Raw genomic sequence first — 19095 nt, forward strand, 5'->3', positions numbered from 1 at the left:
CACGACTCACTGCCCATTCATGAGCCCATAGCGGGAGCGCCACGGGCAGGCTGCTGCGCAATACAGCCGACACTGTAGGGTGCTCACGACCTGGCCGCTATGTTGTCTCCCATCTCGGAGTTTGCTAGGGGGTCAGCGCTGCTGATCAGCTCATCATACTGAAGACTCTCCAGCGCCTCCTCATCTTTTTGAAAGCATGCAGCTGGCCGTTGAGCTGCGTAGTCGATTCCACCCGCTTTAACGTGTCCGTCAGCCTTGCGGGTCAGGAACTTCAGCAACAGTCCCTTCCCGGCCGCCATCTTACTGGCGGGCCTGCCAGGTCAGTGATTGCCGATTTACTCCCGGGGACTGCATCAATGACAGCGCAGGGTACTGCCGGGTCATGCAGACAGAGACCTGCGCCGTGAGTTTCAGCTCCCCCCGCTGTGTCAGGGGATCAGAATAATTAGTTACGGGGAGAAGGGGGTCGGATGGCTGCAGGCCACGAACCATATCCCGCCCCAGACCCAACCACCACCACCACCATTTACGGGTCTCTTGACATTTTTTTCTGCCTATCGATCTGTCCTCACAACCCTCTATTTTCAAAACATGGTTTGAAGGCCTGAATAACAGCATTCTTTTCAATTGCTGTTTATTTTCCTCCCTGGAAATGTATTGGTCTTTTTCCTGTCTTAGGCAGGATTCTTTCGAAATAATCTTTACTTTTTTCCTGCATCTTCCTCAACTCTGTTTTCCTCAGTCCACTTCTACTAGCGTGTGGTTATGGGCGAAGTACATCCATTAGGGTCTCACAACTCATTCTAACTTTTTTCACTCTAACACACTAATCTAAGGACTTCCTCTGTTGTTTTTTCTTGCAAGTTTTCTACATCTACCAGATTTCTACCCTACAGCACTAGGTTAGCATTTTTTCTCCATGGTTGAGAAAGCATGTTGTACCCTGGAGGTGATGTGGGTGTTCCAATTTTATCTGCATTCCACACTCAAAATCAGTAAATAGGGCCAAAATGTGGTCTACATGTTTAGCAACATTCACACAATCCATCTCCTGATGGATGGTGTTTTGCCTCTTCTTCTGCTTTCCAGAAACATACGTTACTTAGTCAGGTAGGCTTCCAGCTTTTTTCCTGGAGGAAACGCTGCTACTACTGCTTTGATGCCATATTTCCCTATAGGTGGACATTGCACTTATATGGACATATGTTCACACAGTTACCAAACACTATGGCAGGGATTCTCATGTGCAACCACATGATCATGTAAAATGAGTCTCTCTTTGAGATGTACTTGTTTTCATCCAGCCCCATTACCCCTACTCTTTTGTTCCTCATCTATCTTGCTGTGGATGGACTTGCTATTTATTCAAAGATTATCACTATGCATGGCGATCCCCTACGGGAAAAGAAATAGTTTCTTACCTGTAACTCCAGTTATCTTGTAGAGTTATCTCTATGATAGCCATGTGTGCCCTTCCACCTCCCCGGTGGACATAACAAGTAGTGGTGTCGGAAGGTGTTGGACTTGGCCCTTTCTGCAGGGTCATCCCTGAACTTTTTGCCTTCCTCCTATATTCTCTCTGACCTGTTTTTGTTGGTTTAATGACTCTGGGCACTTTACCACTGCTGATCAGTGCTAAAGTGCATATGCTCTCCCTACTATAAATTAATGCTATATTGATTGGATTCCATGATTGGCTTATTTGGTTTACTGTCAGACCCCAGTACAGTCCACCAGGAGTGCCCAGGGCTTGTAAATCCAAATGCTGCTAGTGGGTTTGCAGCACTGGTTGTGCCACCCACAAGAGCGGCCTGGTAAAATGTGTCTAAGGTCTGCCATTGCAGAGCCTGCATGCAGTCTGGTACTGTCATGCTGACTGGGCAAGTGCACCTGCTTGCCAGTCCCTAAACCTTCCCTTAGCTTCATATTAGTCACCCCTAAGGTAGGCCCAAGGGCAAGGTGCATTTTAAGCATAAGGTAGGACAAGCCCTGATGTGTGTGGCATGTCCTAATAGTGAATTACAGCCATTTTCGTTTTTCACTATTGTAAGACTACCTGTACTCATAGGCCAGAATGGACTGTTGGAGTTGTTACACTCTATGATCTCAACCGACTCAGGGAACATGGTAGAAATTCAAGTTTGGTGTGCCTGAACTCAGAATAATAAAACATATCTTTTAGTAAAGTTTATTTTAATATCCTGTGTTTGGAAATACCACTTTTAGAAAGTTGGTATTTGCTTGCCTAACCATTTCAGCCCGCCTCTGCTAGGATGTGTATCTGCTCTCTGGTTTCTGTGTGTGACAGGGCTGGGGAATTCCAGGAGACAGGCTGGGCAGCCACGTGGTGAATAGAAAGATTACACCAGGATGGGTGGCCCTTGACTCTGGATAGGGCTGTACTCTGCCACCACAATGCTGGCTGCTCCTCCTGTGGAGCGTCTGATGTCTCTGCCCTACACCCTGAAAGCAGAAGCCTGCATCATGTCAACAAAGTGCTCAGGAACTGGACTGAACAAGGCAAAGGCCCCCTGGCCTGAAAGAACAAAAGAAATGCAGTATAAATATAGGAGCCGTGCTCCTAAGAAATCAGATCCTGCTTGAACCACGAAGAACCTCTGCCCGACAAGAAGGACCTGGAAAAGCTGAAGGAGGAGTACTGTCCCTGACCTGGGGGATTGGCCTGCAGTGGGTGCCTTCCTGAGAAAGGAGAGGAAAAGACTGAGAGACTTTGCAGAACTTGTGCTTCAACCAAATCTCCAAGGGCTTGTGGGTGAGCTTGCCCCCTGAACGGAGTCCCAGAAATATTGGACTCCTCCTGCCTCAAGAGCGGCTGGACATTGCCGAAAAAATTGCCCTGCCGCTGGTGCCGCAATCGAAGTGCGACTCGAAACCCTGTTTACTCTGCAGCCGTGTCTGTGGCCGCCCAGCACGGCTCCGCTCTGTATGAGCCGTAACCCGCACTGTCCACTGCCTACACCCCGCTGCACCCTCCTCCCGTGAGCCGCACTGCTCGCCTCGCCGCCCCTGCCGCTGGCAGTTAAAGACCGGAGCGCCCCGCAAGGAGAATCCGCCCCGTACTCCAAAGCGTGCCGGCTCCCCTGGCACCGCACTCAAGAAACCGAACCCGCAGCCGCGCACTGAAGAGTATGGCTTGTACGCTCAAGGCGTACCGGCTGCCCCGTACTGCGCCGCTGGGTTCGGATTGGCATCCCCGCTCCAAGGCACGACGCGCATCCCGTGCCGCATTGTGAAGCCGCTACAACCCGGACCGTCCGCTTCGCCCTGCAGCCCCTCTCAGACGCCCTGAACCGAGGCATCTAACGAAGCCAGGCCCGCACCAGAGAAGAGCCCACGCACGCTCCTGGGAGACCTTCAGCTGCCACATCATCCGCGTCGTCCTCTACGAACTTCAAGGTACTGTGAGAGTCGCCCCTGACTGTGTGCGCATCGGACCAGCGAGTCCACAACATTTTTTACTCTTTTAAGATACGAGAGAACCGCGCAGTCAGCGCGACACGCAGACCATTAAGACACGCATTTGTGAAGTTAAACTTTGCCTTTCTAATAGTATTGTGGCCTAATTTTAAAACGTAATTGGTTCTTGTACTAAGCCTTATATAAAGTAATTATTTTTGATACAAAACCTCGTGTGGTATCCCTTTTGTGGTGTTATCATTGAATTACTGTATGCACTTACAAATGCTTAACCCATAACGCTCTGAAGTTTAGCCTTGTCTGCTCGCGCCACGCAACCTAGAGGGTGAGCAGGGGTTATTTTAAAGAGTAAGTCCCTTGCCCTGACTAGAGGAGAGGGTCCCCGCTTGTCACAAGTCCTTACCCCCAATTCTAACAGAAGGTAGGATCATTTTAACATGGTTACAGACACTTTTTACCTAGTGGTGCTCTGCTTTATGACTAGCTTGACTGGGATCCTGCTAATTAAGACCCCAGTCGCTGCTTCCTCCCTAACTTTTAACACAAGGGATTGTACAAAGTTCCCCTAATAAAAAGTCTATAAAGGAGTCTCGCTCTCAGTGAAGGTAGTGGAGGAAAGGGAAGTATGGGAAGCCAAAGGGTCCCTTTTCGGAACTAAGAAACCTCATACAACTACAGGGCTGGATGACATGTCTCATTCAGCCCTTTGTGATGTTGTTTGCATCATCGGCTTCCTGCTCCTGCGTCAAGCCGGCGCTGCAATGCTTGACGGGTAACACCGTGTGTTACTCTCTGTCGGAGTTCTTTTGTTCCTTGCCGTAATATTCTGGTGTGTGAGGTACAAAAAACAGGTGAAGTAGTGAGCGGAATGTGAGTTAAAAAAAGTTGGGTAGTCCACTAAGAAAACTTTATTGGTGTGGCTAGCCACTTTGTTAAAAAGTGAAAAGAGGGGTATAGAGGCCCAAGGTAACCATTAGTATGGCCTCATTTCAACCCTCCAACATGGTCAACATGTTTCATGCCCACAAGAGGCAATTCTTCAGGACCAAAACAGTGCTCATATACTTAATAAGTGCTCTTGAGGGAACCTCAAGAGTGTGGTTTATACAACCTTGTTGGTCAATGCCCGGAGTTTAGCCAAAAAGTACTGTCACACCGTCAGACCTGGGGATACAAACAGGAAACATCAGTATCGTATGTCATTAGTTGCTCAGAAACTAAGCCTTTTGAGTATCCCAGAAATTCGTAAAAATGCAACACCCAAGCATCAGTGATTCACTCGGTCACGGTACCGTTGGGTATGTGCAGGGCGTGTGAGAGAGAGCGAGAGAGAGACTCTTTATAACCAAGTGGTCCCAAGCAAAAGTTATTTGGGAACAAGAAGTCTTTTGGGTATGTGAGCAAAGACAACCCGTTATGAAACTCAAAATATGTTGATTTTTGCAAGAGGAACATTACATGATGGTAATAGCGCCTCTTGTATCAAACAAAAATAGGTCGTTAACATTAAACATTGAAAGGCCACTGTCCGCCAGGGGGGAACAAATATTATATAAATATAAATATAAGTGTGTGCTTAACAGATGGTCTATCAGCACTGGTGCTCGCCGGTGGTCGGGGCTTACCAATGTCAAGGCTGTCTCGATCTGCGCGGCTGATTCAGGTGGGGCGTGCGCTAGAGGAATTGACCTGGGGAGACAATCAGCAAGGTGAAAGTGGGATCAACCAATATGACCCAACTCATTGGTGGGGAGATTATGGAGAAAGACGGGGTCACCAGAGGATCGCTAGGGGCAAGGTCCCGTCAGGCTGAGCCGATCGGTATGGCTGGGTCCCAGTCCCAGTCCTCCCTAACTTTGACAGTTGTAAGTACTTTGGTACCTTATACATTGGCTACAGGTGTACCCTTGTAAGTCCCTAGTATATGGTTCTAAGGTACCCAGGGCATAGGTACATCAGGAGTTTCCCATGGGCTGCAGCATCTATTGTGCCACCCATAGGAATCTGCTTAAATGGTGACTACAGGCCTGTTATTGCAGCATGTGAGAGTTGGTGCTTGCACTTCTCATCACAGATATATTTTTACTTATATCTGAGGTCACTGCACTTCATCCCTATAAGTCACCCCTATGGCAGGCTCTTCAGTCCTGAGGGCAGGGTACTTGTTTACAAGTGTGTGGGTGCCCCTGCATGAGCAGGTCCCCTCTACAAATCCCGGAGTTGATTCTCCAGGCTTTGTAAGTGCGGCCAGCCATTTAATACAAATAGTGGACATCAAGTCAAATACGAGATGTCTAATACTATATTGGCTGCACCGACACCGGTCATCTTTGGTATCAATCATGTTGGAATCCTACCCTAACACCGATTCCAGTGTTGGATGTATGATCCTATGTACTGGGGGGGCTACTCTAGGTTGCCCCTCTTCATTTCCGGTGCCAGCCTTTTAGGGTCTAACATCACGCTTGTGCTGCTGCCGACCACAGACATGTTTCTGCCCTCTTGCTGCTGGGGTGAGCGCGAGCAGGGGAAGGCAGAACAGTAGGTTTACTGCCACAGTGAAGTGTGACCACCTCCCAGACAGGACTTTGTGTATTTGGCTTGGGTGGGGGCGCTTGCCAGAGCCACCAGGTTGCTTTGAAGGCCACATTTGGTGCACTCCTTGCATAATCCAGTTTGAGCCAGTTCAGGGAGCCGTTGGCTCCTGCTCTGGTGTGAAACTGAACAAACAACATGAGTATCCTCCCTCTGTCCGGCCCCTCCTCTGGGAGTGATTCTTGAGTGGTCATTGGTCTTTTGTGCCTCCTGGTCACTCCAGAGTGGCATAGACCCTGTCCCCTCTGCTTGCAGGCATTTTTCCTCAAGAATCCATCCTTGGATGGTTTTGTCTCCCCCTGGAGACCACTGTGTATTGGTGCTTACTTACCTGTTTCCTTTTGAAATATTGTGTGTATTGTGTTCATATCTCTGGGTAGGAGAAATACCAATGTGTTAGTGAGTGTGTATTATAAATATAACTATCTTTATAACAACACTGTGTGGTTCTTTTTCATTTAACCTACACTATATGATTAGTTCTGGTAAAACAAGCTGCCTAATACTCCAGTTATCATCATTACCAGGCCACCCAGAGTGAGACATTTTGTGTGAAGTGCTTCTTTTAAAATATTATTAGTATTACTATCATTACAATTATATTTAAATTATATTTGTACAGCTGGATCAATACAAAAAGCTGAAAGAAGAAGTGCAGAAAAATGTTGCAATACTGTCACAGCAAATGGATAAAATACAGTGGGAACAAAAAGCTGATCAAGAACGAATACTATTTGAACAAAGGCACCAAAAAGAAGTAGAGGTAGCAATGGTGGCATCTTCAGTGTTTTCTGAGGTTTATTTTTAGAAAATTGGAATAGGTGTGATGTATGCTGTTCACTGGTTAACGTTTGCATGTTTGTTTTTAAGACTAAAATAATTATGGAACATACAAAAAGAGCTGTGTAAAAATTGTTTTTGTATTTTTTGTACAAATATATTTAAAAAGAGAAACAGATTTTCAAAGTGAATATATTATGTGCTGTTGTATACAATCATATGAATTATTTATAGTTCGTAAAGTGCAGCATGCCGGGCTTAGTCTGGATTTCCTATGGATTATTTTCAAGTTGTTGCACAACAGCCATGCAAACCATAACTCGCACGCTAAATGCAGAGCTCATAATCCAGCCTTGATGTGAAAGACGCAATTACAAATGATGTAAGTACCCTTTCCCGTCTGAATGATGCTTCTGCCTGCAGAATCCTCACCTTTGATTATTCCTTAGGCACCAGACTGATTCGGGAACTTATTCAATTGATTTCAAGCGCTGGCAGAGTGTCCAGTACAACACGTGATAATGTCATTATGGCCATATTTCGCTTACCCCTGCACCCTGATATCAGCTCTGTTTTTTCTGTTCATTTCTAGGCATCCAGACCTTTTTCTCTTCTATTCCATGGAGAATTGTTCCCTCTAAACATTTTTAGCAGTTGGTGAAGATAGGTGACTTCAACTTCCTAAGAGATGTCGTTTTAAACAACACTGTCATTGCAGCAGACAAATGTATATCATAGGTCTTCATAACTACTGTATCTGGTGCCTCCTTATTGAGCCACCCCATGTTGTTGTGGGACCTCCGGTGGCAGCTCCACTCATTCGCCATCAAGGAGCGTAGAACGAATCTGTTTTCGGCTCGTTCTAAAGAGGGTCGTGGGGGGCACTGTTGGTTTTATAAGGACAGGACCAGAGACCAGAAGAAAAAGCACTCCTGTTCTCATCAAAGATCAAAATCAGATACATTCAGGTCCCAGTCTCTGTATCCTGAGTTAGTGGAGATTTTGCCTTTGGCGTCTCCTGGGATACACCAGTGGAGTTAAGCTGGTGGGGAAAGAAAAGAGTTCCTCTTGGAAAACCTTTCTTCTCCCCTCTAGCATTGGCCATGTTGGTAACGGATGCTTCCACCTTAGAATAGGGAGGCCTGTTGGTTCCAGGGGACCAAGGTTCTCTCATCAGTCTCCTGAAACTGAGAGCGATTTAGTTGATGTTTAAGGGTTCCCTCCCAACATTTCACAGTCAGTCAGTCCAGATTACGAACAACAATACAAACACAATATGGTACCTAAGAAGGGTCTTGGACTCTCTTTCGAGAGTCTCTGGTCCTGAGCCATCTAGCATGGTCTCTGGATGGTGGCCAACCATTTACTAGGTGCTCTGAATACCAGGGCTGAAAGTATTAGTTGGCTTCTTGTTGGTTACCGCTAGTGGCGTCACCATGCTGTTTGTTGCAGACCTCATCTGGACCTCTTTGCCAGTCTTGACAATGCTCACTGCCCAAAGTTTGGAGCCCTCCACCTTCTGTTGCAGGGCTTCTTTGGGGATGCATTTGTTAGAGTGGAAGTTTCCCCATCCCCTTGATTCCTCAGGTTCTGCGGAAGATTGGCCACAACAGGGCCCAATTCACTTTTTGTTTTAGCCCGGCGGGTGTGGTATATAGACTTTCAACAGCTGTTGATTGCAGCCCCTCTTCGTCTTCTAATCTGAGTTGACCTGTTGTCTCCTTCAGGGGGTGAGGTTAGGACCTGCACCCCAAATCTTCACAGACAACTTCTTCATAATTGGAGATTAAGCGGGGAAATCTGAGTGCATTTCTGGTATCATTGGAAATAGTGGATGTCATCCTTCCTGGGCCCCATCCTTCCATATAATCCATTTACCTAGGGAGATGGAATACGTTTGTTTCCTGGTGTGCCAAGAGGAGTATTGACCCTTTATTAGCGTGCCTTGCCAGTGTACTACACTTTGCACTGTTCTTGGCCTAACAAACCTGTGTGGTGGCTACTGTCAAAGGATACCTCTTTGAGCTGTCTTCTTACCAGATCAGTCATCCCTCTTTAAATCTCTGAAAGGTATGACAAACTTTTTCGGCAACCCCTTTTATATAATGCCTCACTGGTGCTTCATTTGGTTCTCCCTTTGAGTTTTTGCCTCGTTGCCAGTTGCTGCTATTGCCGTTAAAAACTGTTTTTCTAGTTGTATCCATGGCTTGTCGAGTCAGCGAGTTGCAGGCCTGGTCTCTTTGGCCCCCATTTACGTGTTTATTCTCAGACATGATGGTGTTTCAAACTAGAAATGGTGTCTCCTTTCTGTTTGGGTCAATCAATCAACTAATCATCTTTATTTCCTCCTAAGGAAAGAGAGGCTGCAAAGGCTCAACATAACGCTAATTGCTACCTCAGCTGCACAAAAGAATTTCGCTCTGACAAACGGCTTTCCGTGGGCTACACTGGCTGATATAAAACGGATAGGCAGTCCGGACTCCATCTCTGCCTCACTGAATCATTTTATTCATCAAGATCCATTATGCTCTAGCCAAGAAAGACCCACCGAAGGAAACGGGTAATTCCACCGAGGCAAAATCACCCACTTATGCCCCAGCTAGAGTGCTCTGAGTGACTGATATCTGTAAGGTTGATACGTGGTCCTCTCTCCATACTTTAGCCAAAGAGTAAAGCTTGGATTAAAAAGTAAAGCGGGATGGCACTTTGCCCTGTATGTCCTTCATGTCTTTCTGGTTTAGGTCTCCAGTACGTTCACCCATGGAGTCTTGATTGGGAGTCTGCTCAAAGGTGAGGAAACTGCAGGTAGAAGTATCCATCAGAATAAAAAGTTCTCCACTTTAATAACAATATTTCTCAAGTATTGGGGTGTCTTTCATAGATTCACATGCCTGAATCATTCCCCGTCGTCGGAGTGGGAGTTCAACGGTACATAAAAAAGAAATATATATGTCATAATAACCAAAAATCTTGATAACATAAAACCAGGAAGTAAAGTAGCCCTAAGACACAAGGAAATAACTTCTAAACCTATGACTATCATAGTCATTATGTATAGTCCAAATTGCAGCCAATCAGGCGACAACACCCACCAGAATGTTCTCCTCAGAGGCTCAGGCTCTCCGATTTTCTACCGCACGTCGTGTGAAGGGAGTCTCCCTGAGCTTTGCTCGGTACTTCCCAGTTTTTTCTCGATTTTTCTTCCCTTCAGGATGTCATCTTCTAAGAAATCTCTCTTTAGACCTTGTGAATCTTGTGGGAAGCTCCGGCTGTTTTTAGAAAATCCCCACAAGAAGTGCATTTACTGCCTTTATCCAGATCAAGAGGTGAGAGATTGTAAAATTTGCAGGACCTTCCTTCAGAGATAGAGAAGGATGCCTACTTCTGTGGCTATAGAAGATTAAAGATAGGGATAACCCCTTATCTGAGGTGGGAAGTGTGGCCTCTGGTTCATCTATATCCTCTAAGAAGAGGATGGTTGGGGAAGATTTATCTTATCCTGGGGCTAAGGTGTTGAGAAAAGTTCAAGGTGTATGCCTTCCATAATTGTAACTGATTTGTTAATTGTAACAAATATTATTATGGAAGGCATGCACCAAGCTTTAACCAATGTTGGGTCACAATACTCCATTGTTTCTTCCAGATGGAGTATACGGAAGTCTAATTCAACGTGGGCATCTATCCCGCATCATTTATTATTCTTTCAGTGAGTATATCCAGTAATGTCACTGAAATTGAATAGTTTATTTTCAGTACGGATTACAGCACTTCATCACGCTCACCGGGAGGTGCACTGGGACAATCTCATTATGAGCACTACACACTTAGCGCACAATAATATCACCACTTCTGCAAATCTCTTGCTCACGCATGAATAGTTGGATGTGCGAATTCTAAAACAAGTATGGAAACACTCAAGGTTATCAAATGCATATTGTTATATTGTGTTGTATCATTTTCTACATTACAGAATCACGCCTTGGAACCTCAAGTCACGGATCTTTGATTTAATTCAACAAACTAAAACCCCTGAGGAAGGGTTCATCGAAACCCAAAATGCATTGGGAATTATTATTTTGAACTGTTTTACTTATTTGGTAAACCACAGGTTGTGGCATTTCATTGAAACTTTGATGTAATTTAAAACATATGAATGAATTTTTCAAACCGTAAGCTTGAATACGAGCATATAAATTGGTATAAACATAAAGTTGTTCACTTGGTTACTTTTTGATAAACTTTGGTATTCACTGTCGCATTAATCAGCATACCAACAGAGAAACCTTAGGGACTGACGTGGAGAACCCTGCAGACTTGGATTCTTCCAAGCCTCGACAGTGCAATCTATGAAAGACACCAATACTGGAGAACCATTGATTACAGGTAAGTAACTATTGTTCTTCTTTTGGATACTCTTATCTACCTGCAGATTCCTCACTGACCCTCCCGCCTCTATCTACCTGCAGATTCCTCACTGACCCTCCCGCCTCCTCATTCTGCAAAACCTTGTTGCCTTTCCTAATTAAGATGCCATGGTTGGAATTATATTGCAGCACTACTTGATTTTCAGTCTTCTTGATAATGCTCAGAGTTGCAGCAAAAACAGAATTGAAGTACCCGCTCTTGCGATTTATAGCCCTTTGGTTCCTTCACAACTCTGTGCCTGCTGTCGAAAAGGAGCCAGAGCCCTCTGGCAGCGCCAGTCCTTAACCATGCAGTCCTTAACCATGAACTGGGAGGAGCGCTCTGATACGAGATGCAGTGCAGGTGAGCCCCTCACTACTTTAGAGGAGGGGCATAACGAACAAATCAAGTAAAGGCAATCTTGGGAGTACAACAAAGGAGGCATCTGATGAGGCTACCGCCGAAACGCGTCATGCCGTACACCATAGAAGAATTCCGTGAAGCCCAGTCGCGTCCCCTCATCTTTTTCTAACTGGGAAAAGAAGCTTTGGACATAATAGCGTGAGACCAATGACACGCAGAGGGGAGCCTCCCTTAAGTGGTCTTCCGGTAGCGTTTAGGGTTCATTGGCATAACCCAGAACACCCCGCACCTGACGGAAGCGAAGGCATTGCTGCCAGCTGTGAGTCCGTTACACACACGGAGAGAACACGTTACTTTAACGATGTCTCCAAGCCGAGCCAACGGAGGACTGCAAGGCTGGAAGTGCAGGGGCAGGAATCAACAAACACCTGAAACAGTTTACTATCCCAAGCCGACCGTCCTCCAACTCAGCCTCTCACCTTGAGAATAGAAAACACTCCGGCTGTGTGGTGAGCGCTCTTCCATGCTGAGAACCAATAGCATGCTGGAACATGCAGTCCTTAACCATGAACTGGGAGGAGCGCTCTGATATGAGATGCGGTGCAGGTGAGCCCCTCACTACTTTAGAGGAGGGGCATAACGAACAAAACAAGTAAAGACAATCTTGGGAGTACAACAACGGAGGCATCTGATGAGGCTACCGCCGAAACGCGTCATGCCGTACACCATAGAAGAATTCCGTGAAGCCCAGCCGCGTCCCCTCGTCTTTTTCTAACTGGGAAAAGAAGCTTTGGACATAATAGCGTGAGACCAATGACACGCAGAGGGGAGCCTTCCTTAAGTGGTCTTCCGGTAGCGTTTAGGGTTCATTGGCATAACCCAGACCACCCGCACCCGACGGAAGCGAAGGCATTGCTGCCAGCTGTCAGTCCGTGACACACACGGAGAGAACACGTTACTTTAACGATGTCTCCAAGCTGAGCCAACGGAGGACTGCGAGGCTGGAAGTGCAGGGGCAGGAATCAACCAACACCTGAAACAGTTTACTATCCCAAGCCGACCGCCCTCCAACTCAGCCTCTCACCTTGAGAATAGAAAACACTCCGGCTGTGTGGTGAGCGCTCTTCCATGCTGAGAACCAATTGCATGCTGGAACATGCAGTCCTTAACCATAAACTGGGAGGAGCGCTCTGATACGAGATGCGGTGCAGGTGAGTCCCTCACTACTTTAGAGGAGGGGCATAACGAACAAAACAAGTAAAGACAATCTTGGGAGTACAACAACGGAGGCATCTGATGAGGCTACCGCCGAAACGCGTCATGCCGTACACCATAGAAGAATTCCGTGAAGCCCATCCGCGTCCCCTCATCTTTTTCTAACTGGGAAAAGAAGCTTTGTATATATATATATATATATATATATATATATATCACAGCAAGAGGGTTATTCTCTGGGATCCGTTTCCCATAAGTTTTTTAATTTCCAAAGTTCTTCCACGGTACGCAACACACACACTCAGAGAAGTACAGCTAGTGAGTGTTTATTTCCCAAGTAACGCTACGCGTTTCAGCACAAAGGTGCTTTGATCACACGTTTAACCCACATCCAGTGAGGAATCATCTTAAGTACAAGCTTACTGATTTCAAACTTATGTAAACATAAAAGAAGTACATTGCATTCACAGAAACTGGTGCGGCCATTTGTAAATAGTATTTTCACACAGGTCCACTATGGTCACATAGGCTCTCTGGTATCTTTTTATCAATATACATAATATGCAATTCAAACAATTCATTTGCAATGTTATTCAAATCAAGAACTGAGAGAAAGCATTGGTTTAAAGCTTATTCGAGATTTTTCAAACCTTAATATGACATAAGAAAAAACTTATTTAAACTGTTGACCCGTATGTCCGCCATTTTGGAACGGGTAACCATCATTAAACAAAATATAATAAAGAAAGAAAAATAATTCTCTATTTGAGTGCTAATTCATAGGATAGCCATACGGCACATGATTTGTATGTTATTCATTTGGTCTAGTGCCCGAAAAGGACTTGTTACAAACCAAATTGTCAATTAAATTATAAGGTTAAACAGTTGAGAGCGTCATCCCCATGTATGAGAAAAAGAGATCATGTCTGAAAAAAAACAGTCTCTATAGTTGCTAATCGAATTAAGCTTGTCAATCAATGTCTCATCAGCCTGGAACAGAGTGCAATAAGATCCAATGGATCAAAGATTAATAAAAGTGAAGGTGAATATCTTAACTTAACGAAGTGAAATGACAATCTTCAATTCTTGGTAGCCGTGTGGAGGTCAGTGTAGTGCTCAAAATTATTAAGAAGTAGTATCCCACATCCATGCTCCTAGAAGACAATATACAAACAATTAAAATTGGTTTAAAAACACAATAATTATACTGATTTGTCACAAAATATTGCAGGATTTTTTTTTAAAGATACACGTGGACAATTATGCCCCAGGGTTGTCTCATCAGATCAAAATTACAATTAACATTGGCAAACCTAGTCCATATGGAGGTGGGTTGCAAGTTCCTCATCCAGATTGTGCCCCCCCGGGAATCTGGATTCCAGTTCTAATATCCACTTGGACTCTTTTTTCCTCAGGGCAAGTTCTCGATTTCCACCCCGTTTGCCAATGTTCACCTGTTCAATAGCGTAATATCTTAGAAGTCCATTGTTGGATTGATGAACCTCTTGGAAATGTCTGGCAATAGGATACTTAGGGTCTTTGTTGTTAATTGCCCTTAGATGCTCTTGAACTCTTTTCTTTGCCATGCAGGCCGTGCTTCCTACATATCTTCTCTGGCATAGACAGTCCAAGATGTATACGACATAGGTGGAACTACAAGTTAAGAATTGCTTTATTTGTCGTCTGATTTGTGTCCCTGGTACTTCAAAATCCTTTACCATGACACTAGCTCGGCAGGCCCTGCAGTGGCCACAAGGATAAAATCCCCTTAACCCTTGAATGTGTTGGCCTTTTTAGTCTGTTATGTCACCTTTGACCAACATATCCCTTAGATTACGGCCTCTCCTATATGTTATTTGGGGTCTTTTTGTGAGTTTGGGGCCTATGATATTGTCTGGTTTTAGGATTCTCCAATTGTCAGCCATTATTTTTTGGACCTTCATAGATTTCTGATTGAATGTGGTGATAATTTTAGGAGTGTCTATCATTTAAGTAGGTTTAGGTTTAGGGGTAAGGGTATCTGATCTCAGGACTGTAGAGGCGTTTTCAACTGCCTTTATAAGTACCCACTCTGGGTAACCCTTTTCTCTGAAACGTGTGAGTATGTTGTTGGTTTCTTGTGTATAGTCCTCCTCTCTGGTACAGTTTCTTTTAACCCTCAGGAGTTCCCCATAGGGTATACTCCATTTGAGGGGATCAGGGTGGGCACTGAGGGCATGCAGTAAGCTGTTGCCTGCAGTTTCCTTCCTATGCAGCTTGGAGATCAGTTTTCCCTCTTGGACTTCAATACTTGTGTCCAAAAATTCAATCCGATTTCTATTGATGTTAAATGTTAATTGAATATTGTAGCTTTTCTGATTTAACTTGGTGATAACGTTTTCAGCTTCTTTTTCTGTACCTTGTCAGATAACAAAGAGGTCATCTATGTATCTGACCCACGTTTGTACTTTCTTAAAGTCCTCACTCAATCTGTCCTGATTTCCTCTTCCCACTTGGCAAAGTTGGGAGAAAAGGCTGAGCCCATTGCCGCGCCGCGAATTTGTTTGAATAATACACCATCAAACATAAATATATTATTCCACAGGCACAGTATCATCATCTCGATGAGCATTACAATGTGATTCCTGAATCCTAGTTCTCTGTTTTTTAGAAAATGGTAGCAAGCCTCCATTCCTTGAGTGTGGTCAATGATAGTGTATAAGGCACTAACGTCCATAGTTATCAATATGGAACCTTCTGTCCATACAATAGTGTCTATTTTGGTTAAAAAATCCGTAGTATCTTTTATGTAGGATGGAAGTTTGGTAACATATTCCCGAAGGAAGTAATCAATGTAAACTGAGAGGTTTTCATTAATACTTCCTATGGAGGATATGATAGGTCTGCCTGGGGGTTCTGACAGATTCTTATGAACCTTCGGGAGAAGGTAAAAAATTGGAAGTTTTGGATAATCCCGTTTAAGAAAACAGAATTCATGCCATGAGAGGAGCCCCTCTGTTTGCCATTCCAGTAGTTTATTCCATGTCTCCTCAATGCTGTTATTATACTCATTAGAGTTAGATCTACTGTAAAAGATGTTGCCCTCTAGTTGTCTGAGGGCTTCCTTTATATACAGATCCCTCCCCCATAGAACAATGTTACCCCCTTTATCTGAAGGTCTCAACACAATAGTATTGTCATCAGCCAGAGACACAATGAAATCTCGTTCTTGTTTAGATAGATTCCTATTCCATTGATCGCTGTTATGTTGTTTATGTTTCAATTTAACTAGTTCTTTACTGACCACTTCCTGGAAGGTGTCTATGGGGTCATGTGGCATAATGGGGTAAAAGACTGATTTCGGTTTGAAACTAGTGCATGCTGCCCTGTTCATGTTAGTTTCTCTCACCCCTACAATCTGGTCATCCTGTTGATTATCGGATGTGCCCCCCCCCCCGAAGAGTATACGTCCAGTAACAAGTCTTGGTCATTTATAGTGAGTTCAGGTAAACCCATTTCCACAACAGGCGCATCATTACATTGTTTAGGTCGCAACAAGTGCCATTTTTGTAATTTAAGTTTTCTTACAAATTTAAAGATGTCTATCCTGGTGTCTGAGTAACTAAACAATTCACTGGGACAAAAAGTCAGTCCTAAGCAGAGGATACGTTTCTCTTTCATAGTTAGTGTTCTAGAAGACAAATTAATTATGGTTTTATTTACCATTTCATCATCCATAGTTATCGTCTTCTTCTGTAGCCGCCCCTTTTGGATCCCACCGGCTTTATATTCTTTCCGTCTTCTCTGCTGGAACTTGAGTCGTCACTTTTGTGATCGGCTCTTCCTCTTGCTTGTCCTCTTGGTCTCCCAAGGGTTGGTGTTTTCTGGAATGACTGTTTCTGTTGTAGTTCCGCCTCCTTTTTGCGTCTTGTTCGGAGGACCCTGAACTCCTCTAAAAAAGTTGCCGGTTTCTTGGTGATCTCTTTGTCTGAAGCCGTGCTAATCGATTGTCGTGCCGCATCTGAGTCAGGTTCGCTTGCAATGATTGTAGGTGAGCTTTCTCCCCTAATTTCCGAAGGTTCTGATGTATCAATTACTATGTTGGTTTGTTTATATAGATAGTCATATTTTGGACTGTAGGTTAATATTCGACCACTGTCGTAGTCCCCGCAATCTCTGTGTAGCTTTCGTTGTTTGCGATACTTTATATCTTCCTCATTCTTCTTCAGGCGCCCTTTCAAATCATCCTTGAATTTATTTATCGTGTCTTGATTGGGGTGTTTCATGAATTCTTCTTCAAGTTCTTTCAATTGTTTTAATATTAAGTCACGGTCTTCCCATGCATGCATACTTAATCAGAATGCAGAGCATGTTTTTACTGCTCGCGGCAGAGTTCTGTGACCATTCCTCTAGCATATTAGCATTGGGGGATTCATATGAAGGGGTTATGTAAATTCTCAACCCCCGCGGTACCATCCCCTTATCCACATAATCTTGAAAAGAGATAGCCTCCCACCATTTTGAGGTTTCCTGTTACTTCAATTTTTCATATTTCCTTAATTGGGATGTTAAAGAGCTGCTGTCAGTTTTTTCAAATACAGCGGGACCTGTTCCCCCTTTGCCTGGTCCTCTAGCAAACAACGTAGCTGCCTCTCTTCTACGTTCGTCCTCTTCCTCCATTCTACTTTGGTGATTTAATTAATTTTCCTGCAATTATAACAACGTATTAAGTGATAGATGTTGCACTCGTAGGTTACACCTGGGAAACTAACGGTTTATACCACCGTGTTGATTTTCTTAATAGCGCTGTACTTTCTCCCCACTCGGAATGAGCGGTTCCTGATGTCGCTTTGTTAGCACTTCTCCCCGGGGATAATTCTAGAGATGTACGGGCTTCTGAAGTGGTTTATATCTTCAGTTTGATTTCTTGTAAGATCAGATATTGCCCCCGTCTCTTCTCCCGCCTGCCCTAGGCATCAACCCGCTCCCGTGTAACGCCTACGCTGAGCTGAAGCAACGTCGCATCGCGCCGGTACCTCGCCCAACAAGGATGGAAAACGAAGGCAGATCCTACCGTCAGGGCAGTTGGCGGTCGCTTATCCTCTTCGGGTTTCAAACGTCAGTCGTCTCTTCTTGCGGCCGGTCTGGATCTATATATATATATGTATATATATATATATATATATATATATATTAGAATTAAGTTACGTTTGTCTTTTGAAAAACAAACCTTACAAATGTATTCGGGAAAAAACCCAGTTCATATGGTTACGAATTTAAACCGAAAACTCTAAATTTTTCACATTGTGATTTGGATCAAAATCTATTACTCACACTACAGCCATGTAAAGCATAACTTGCTTATGACCTTGCCTTTAGTGAAACAATGCGATTACACATGCTGTAAAACATGATACCGATGAGATTACATATCACATTACTCTTACCAATTTGACAGAGGTGACTATTATTATAATATCATTCATTGGTTTGATTATGTCTTGTTGTTTAGTTGCATTGCTATGTTATTTATTAATGTACCTACTGTGAGGTGATAAGCATTTCATTTGTTGTGCGAGAGACATAACATTGCGACTGTGTGACATATGCCCAAAACTTGGCAGCAGGTTGGAATGCTAGATTTTCTATTGGTATGTCAAGTTTTGTGTGAATCCATTGGGTGGGAGTTCAGATTAAATGAAGGATAGGCAAAACATGTTTGATTTACTAATACCGTTTGCAGCACTTGATCGATCTGCCTAAAATGTGGCAGTATCTTAACATGTTTAGCTTACTCTTGGTTTTCTCAATGTCATGGCTCTGTTGAATCTGTAAGAAACTTGGTAGTTAGCACATTAAGCCCAATGCAAGACCAGGCAAACTGCGACCAACCTCCACTATTCAGTCCCGAAGCTTGTTAAGTGCACGACATGGCCAGAGACTGTGCTTAATATATAAATAAGTGCCTGGCCTAACGATTTGTTCAGAAGCCAGCTATCGAAGGTCAGAGTGCCGAATACAAACTGTGTAGTCGTAATTCTACCTCCTGCTTCCTTTAATTTATATTCCGACACCCTCTTCCTCTCTCTTTTGCTCCTGCAGGTTACTTGTCATTGCTGATTTCTCCCTTTGTCCTTGTTTTTCCATCTTGTTCTTCCTTCTTCCTTTTGTATTTTTCTCTCTGATGCTCTGCATCAAAGTATGTCTATTATGTGTTGGTCCCCAAAAATACTGGGCTCCACCTACAACTACTTTCTCAAAGCTGTGCACAGCGCAGAATGGGTGCATGGCAGGTGAATGCGATTCATCACAAAAAACTAT

General features: G+C 44.2%; 1 protein-coding gene across 3 annotated transcripts in view; it reads left to right on the plus strand.

Moving 5' to 3' along the window:
• SMC1B (structural maintenance of chromosomes 1B) overlaps positions 1-19095 on the plus strand; it is a 2760606-nt gene that overhangs the window by 836300 nt on the left and 1905211 nt on the right. For 2 of the 3 annotated variants that reach the window (XM_078673832.1, XM_078673834.1), the window contains exon 7: positions 6656-6796. The exons of the other annotated variant lie outside the window; for it this stretch is intronic. In XM_078673832.1, the coding sequence (XP_078529958.1) occupies positions 6656-6796 (141 nt within the window). The remainder of the gene's footprint in view (positions 1-6655; positions 6797-19095) is intronic. 3 annotated transcript variants of the gene reach the window in all.

Source organism: Lissotriton helveticus, chromosome 1_1, assembly GCF_964261635.1.
Source record: "Lissotriton helveticus chromosome 1_1, aLisHel1.1, whole genome shotgun sequence".
In the NCBI taxonomy this organism is placed as follows: Eukaryota; Metazoa; Chordata; class Amphibia; order Caudata; family Salamandridae; genus Lissotriton; species Lissotriton helveticus.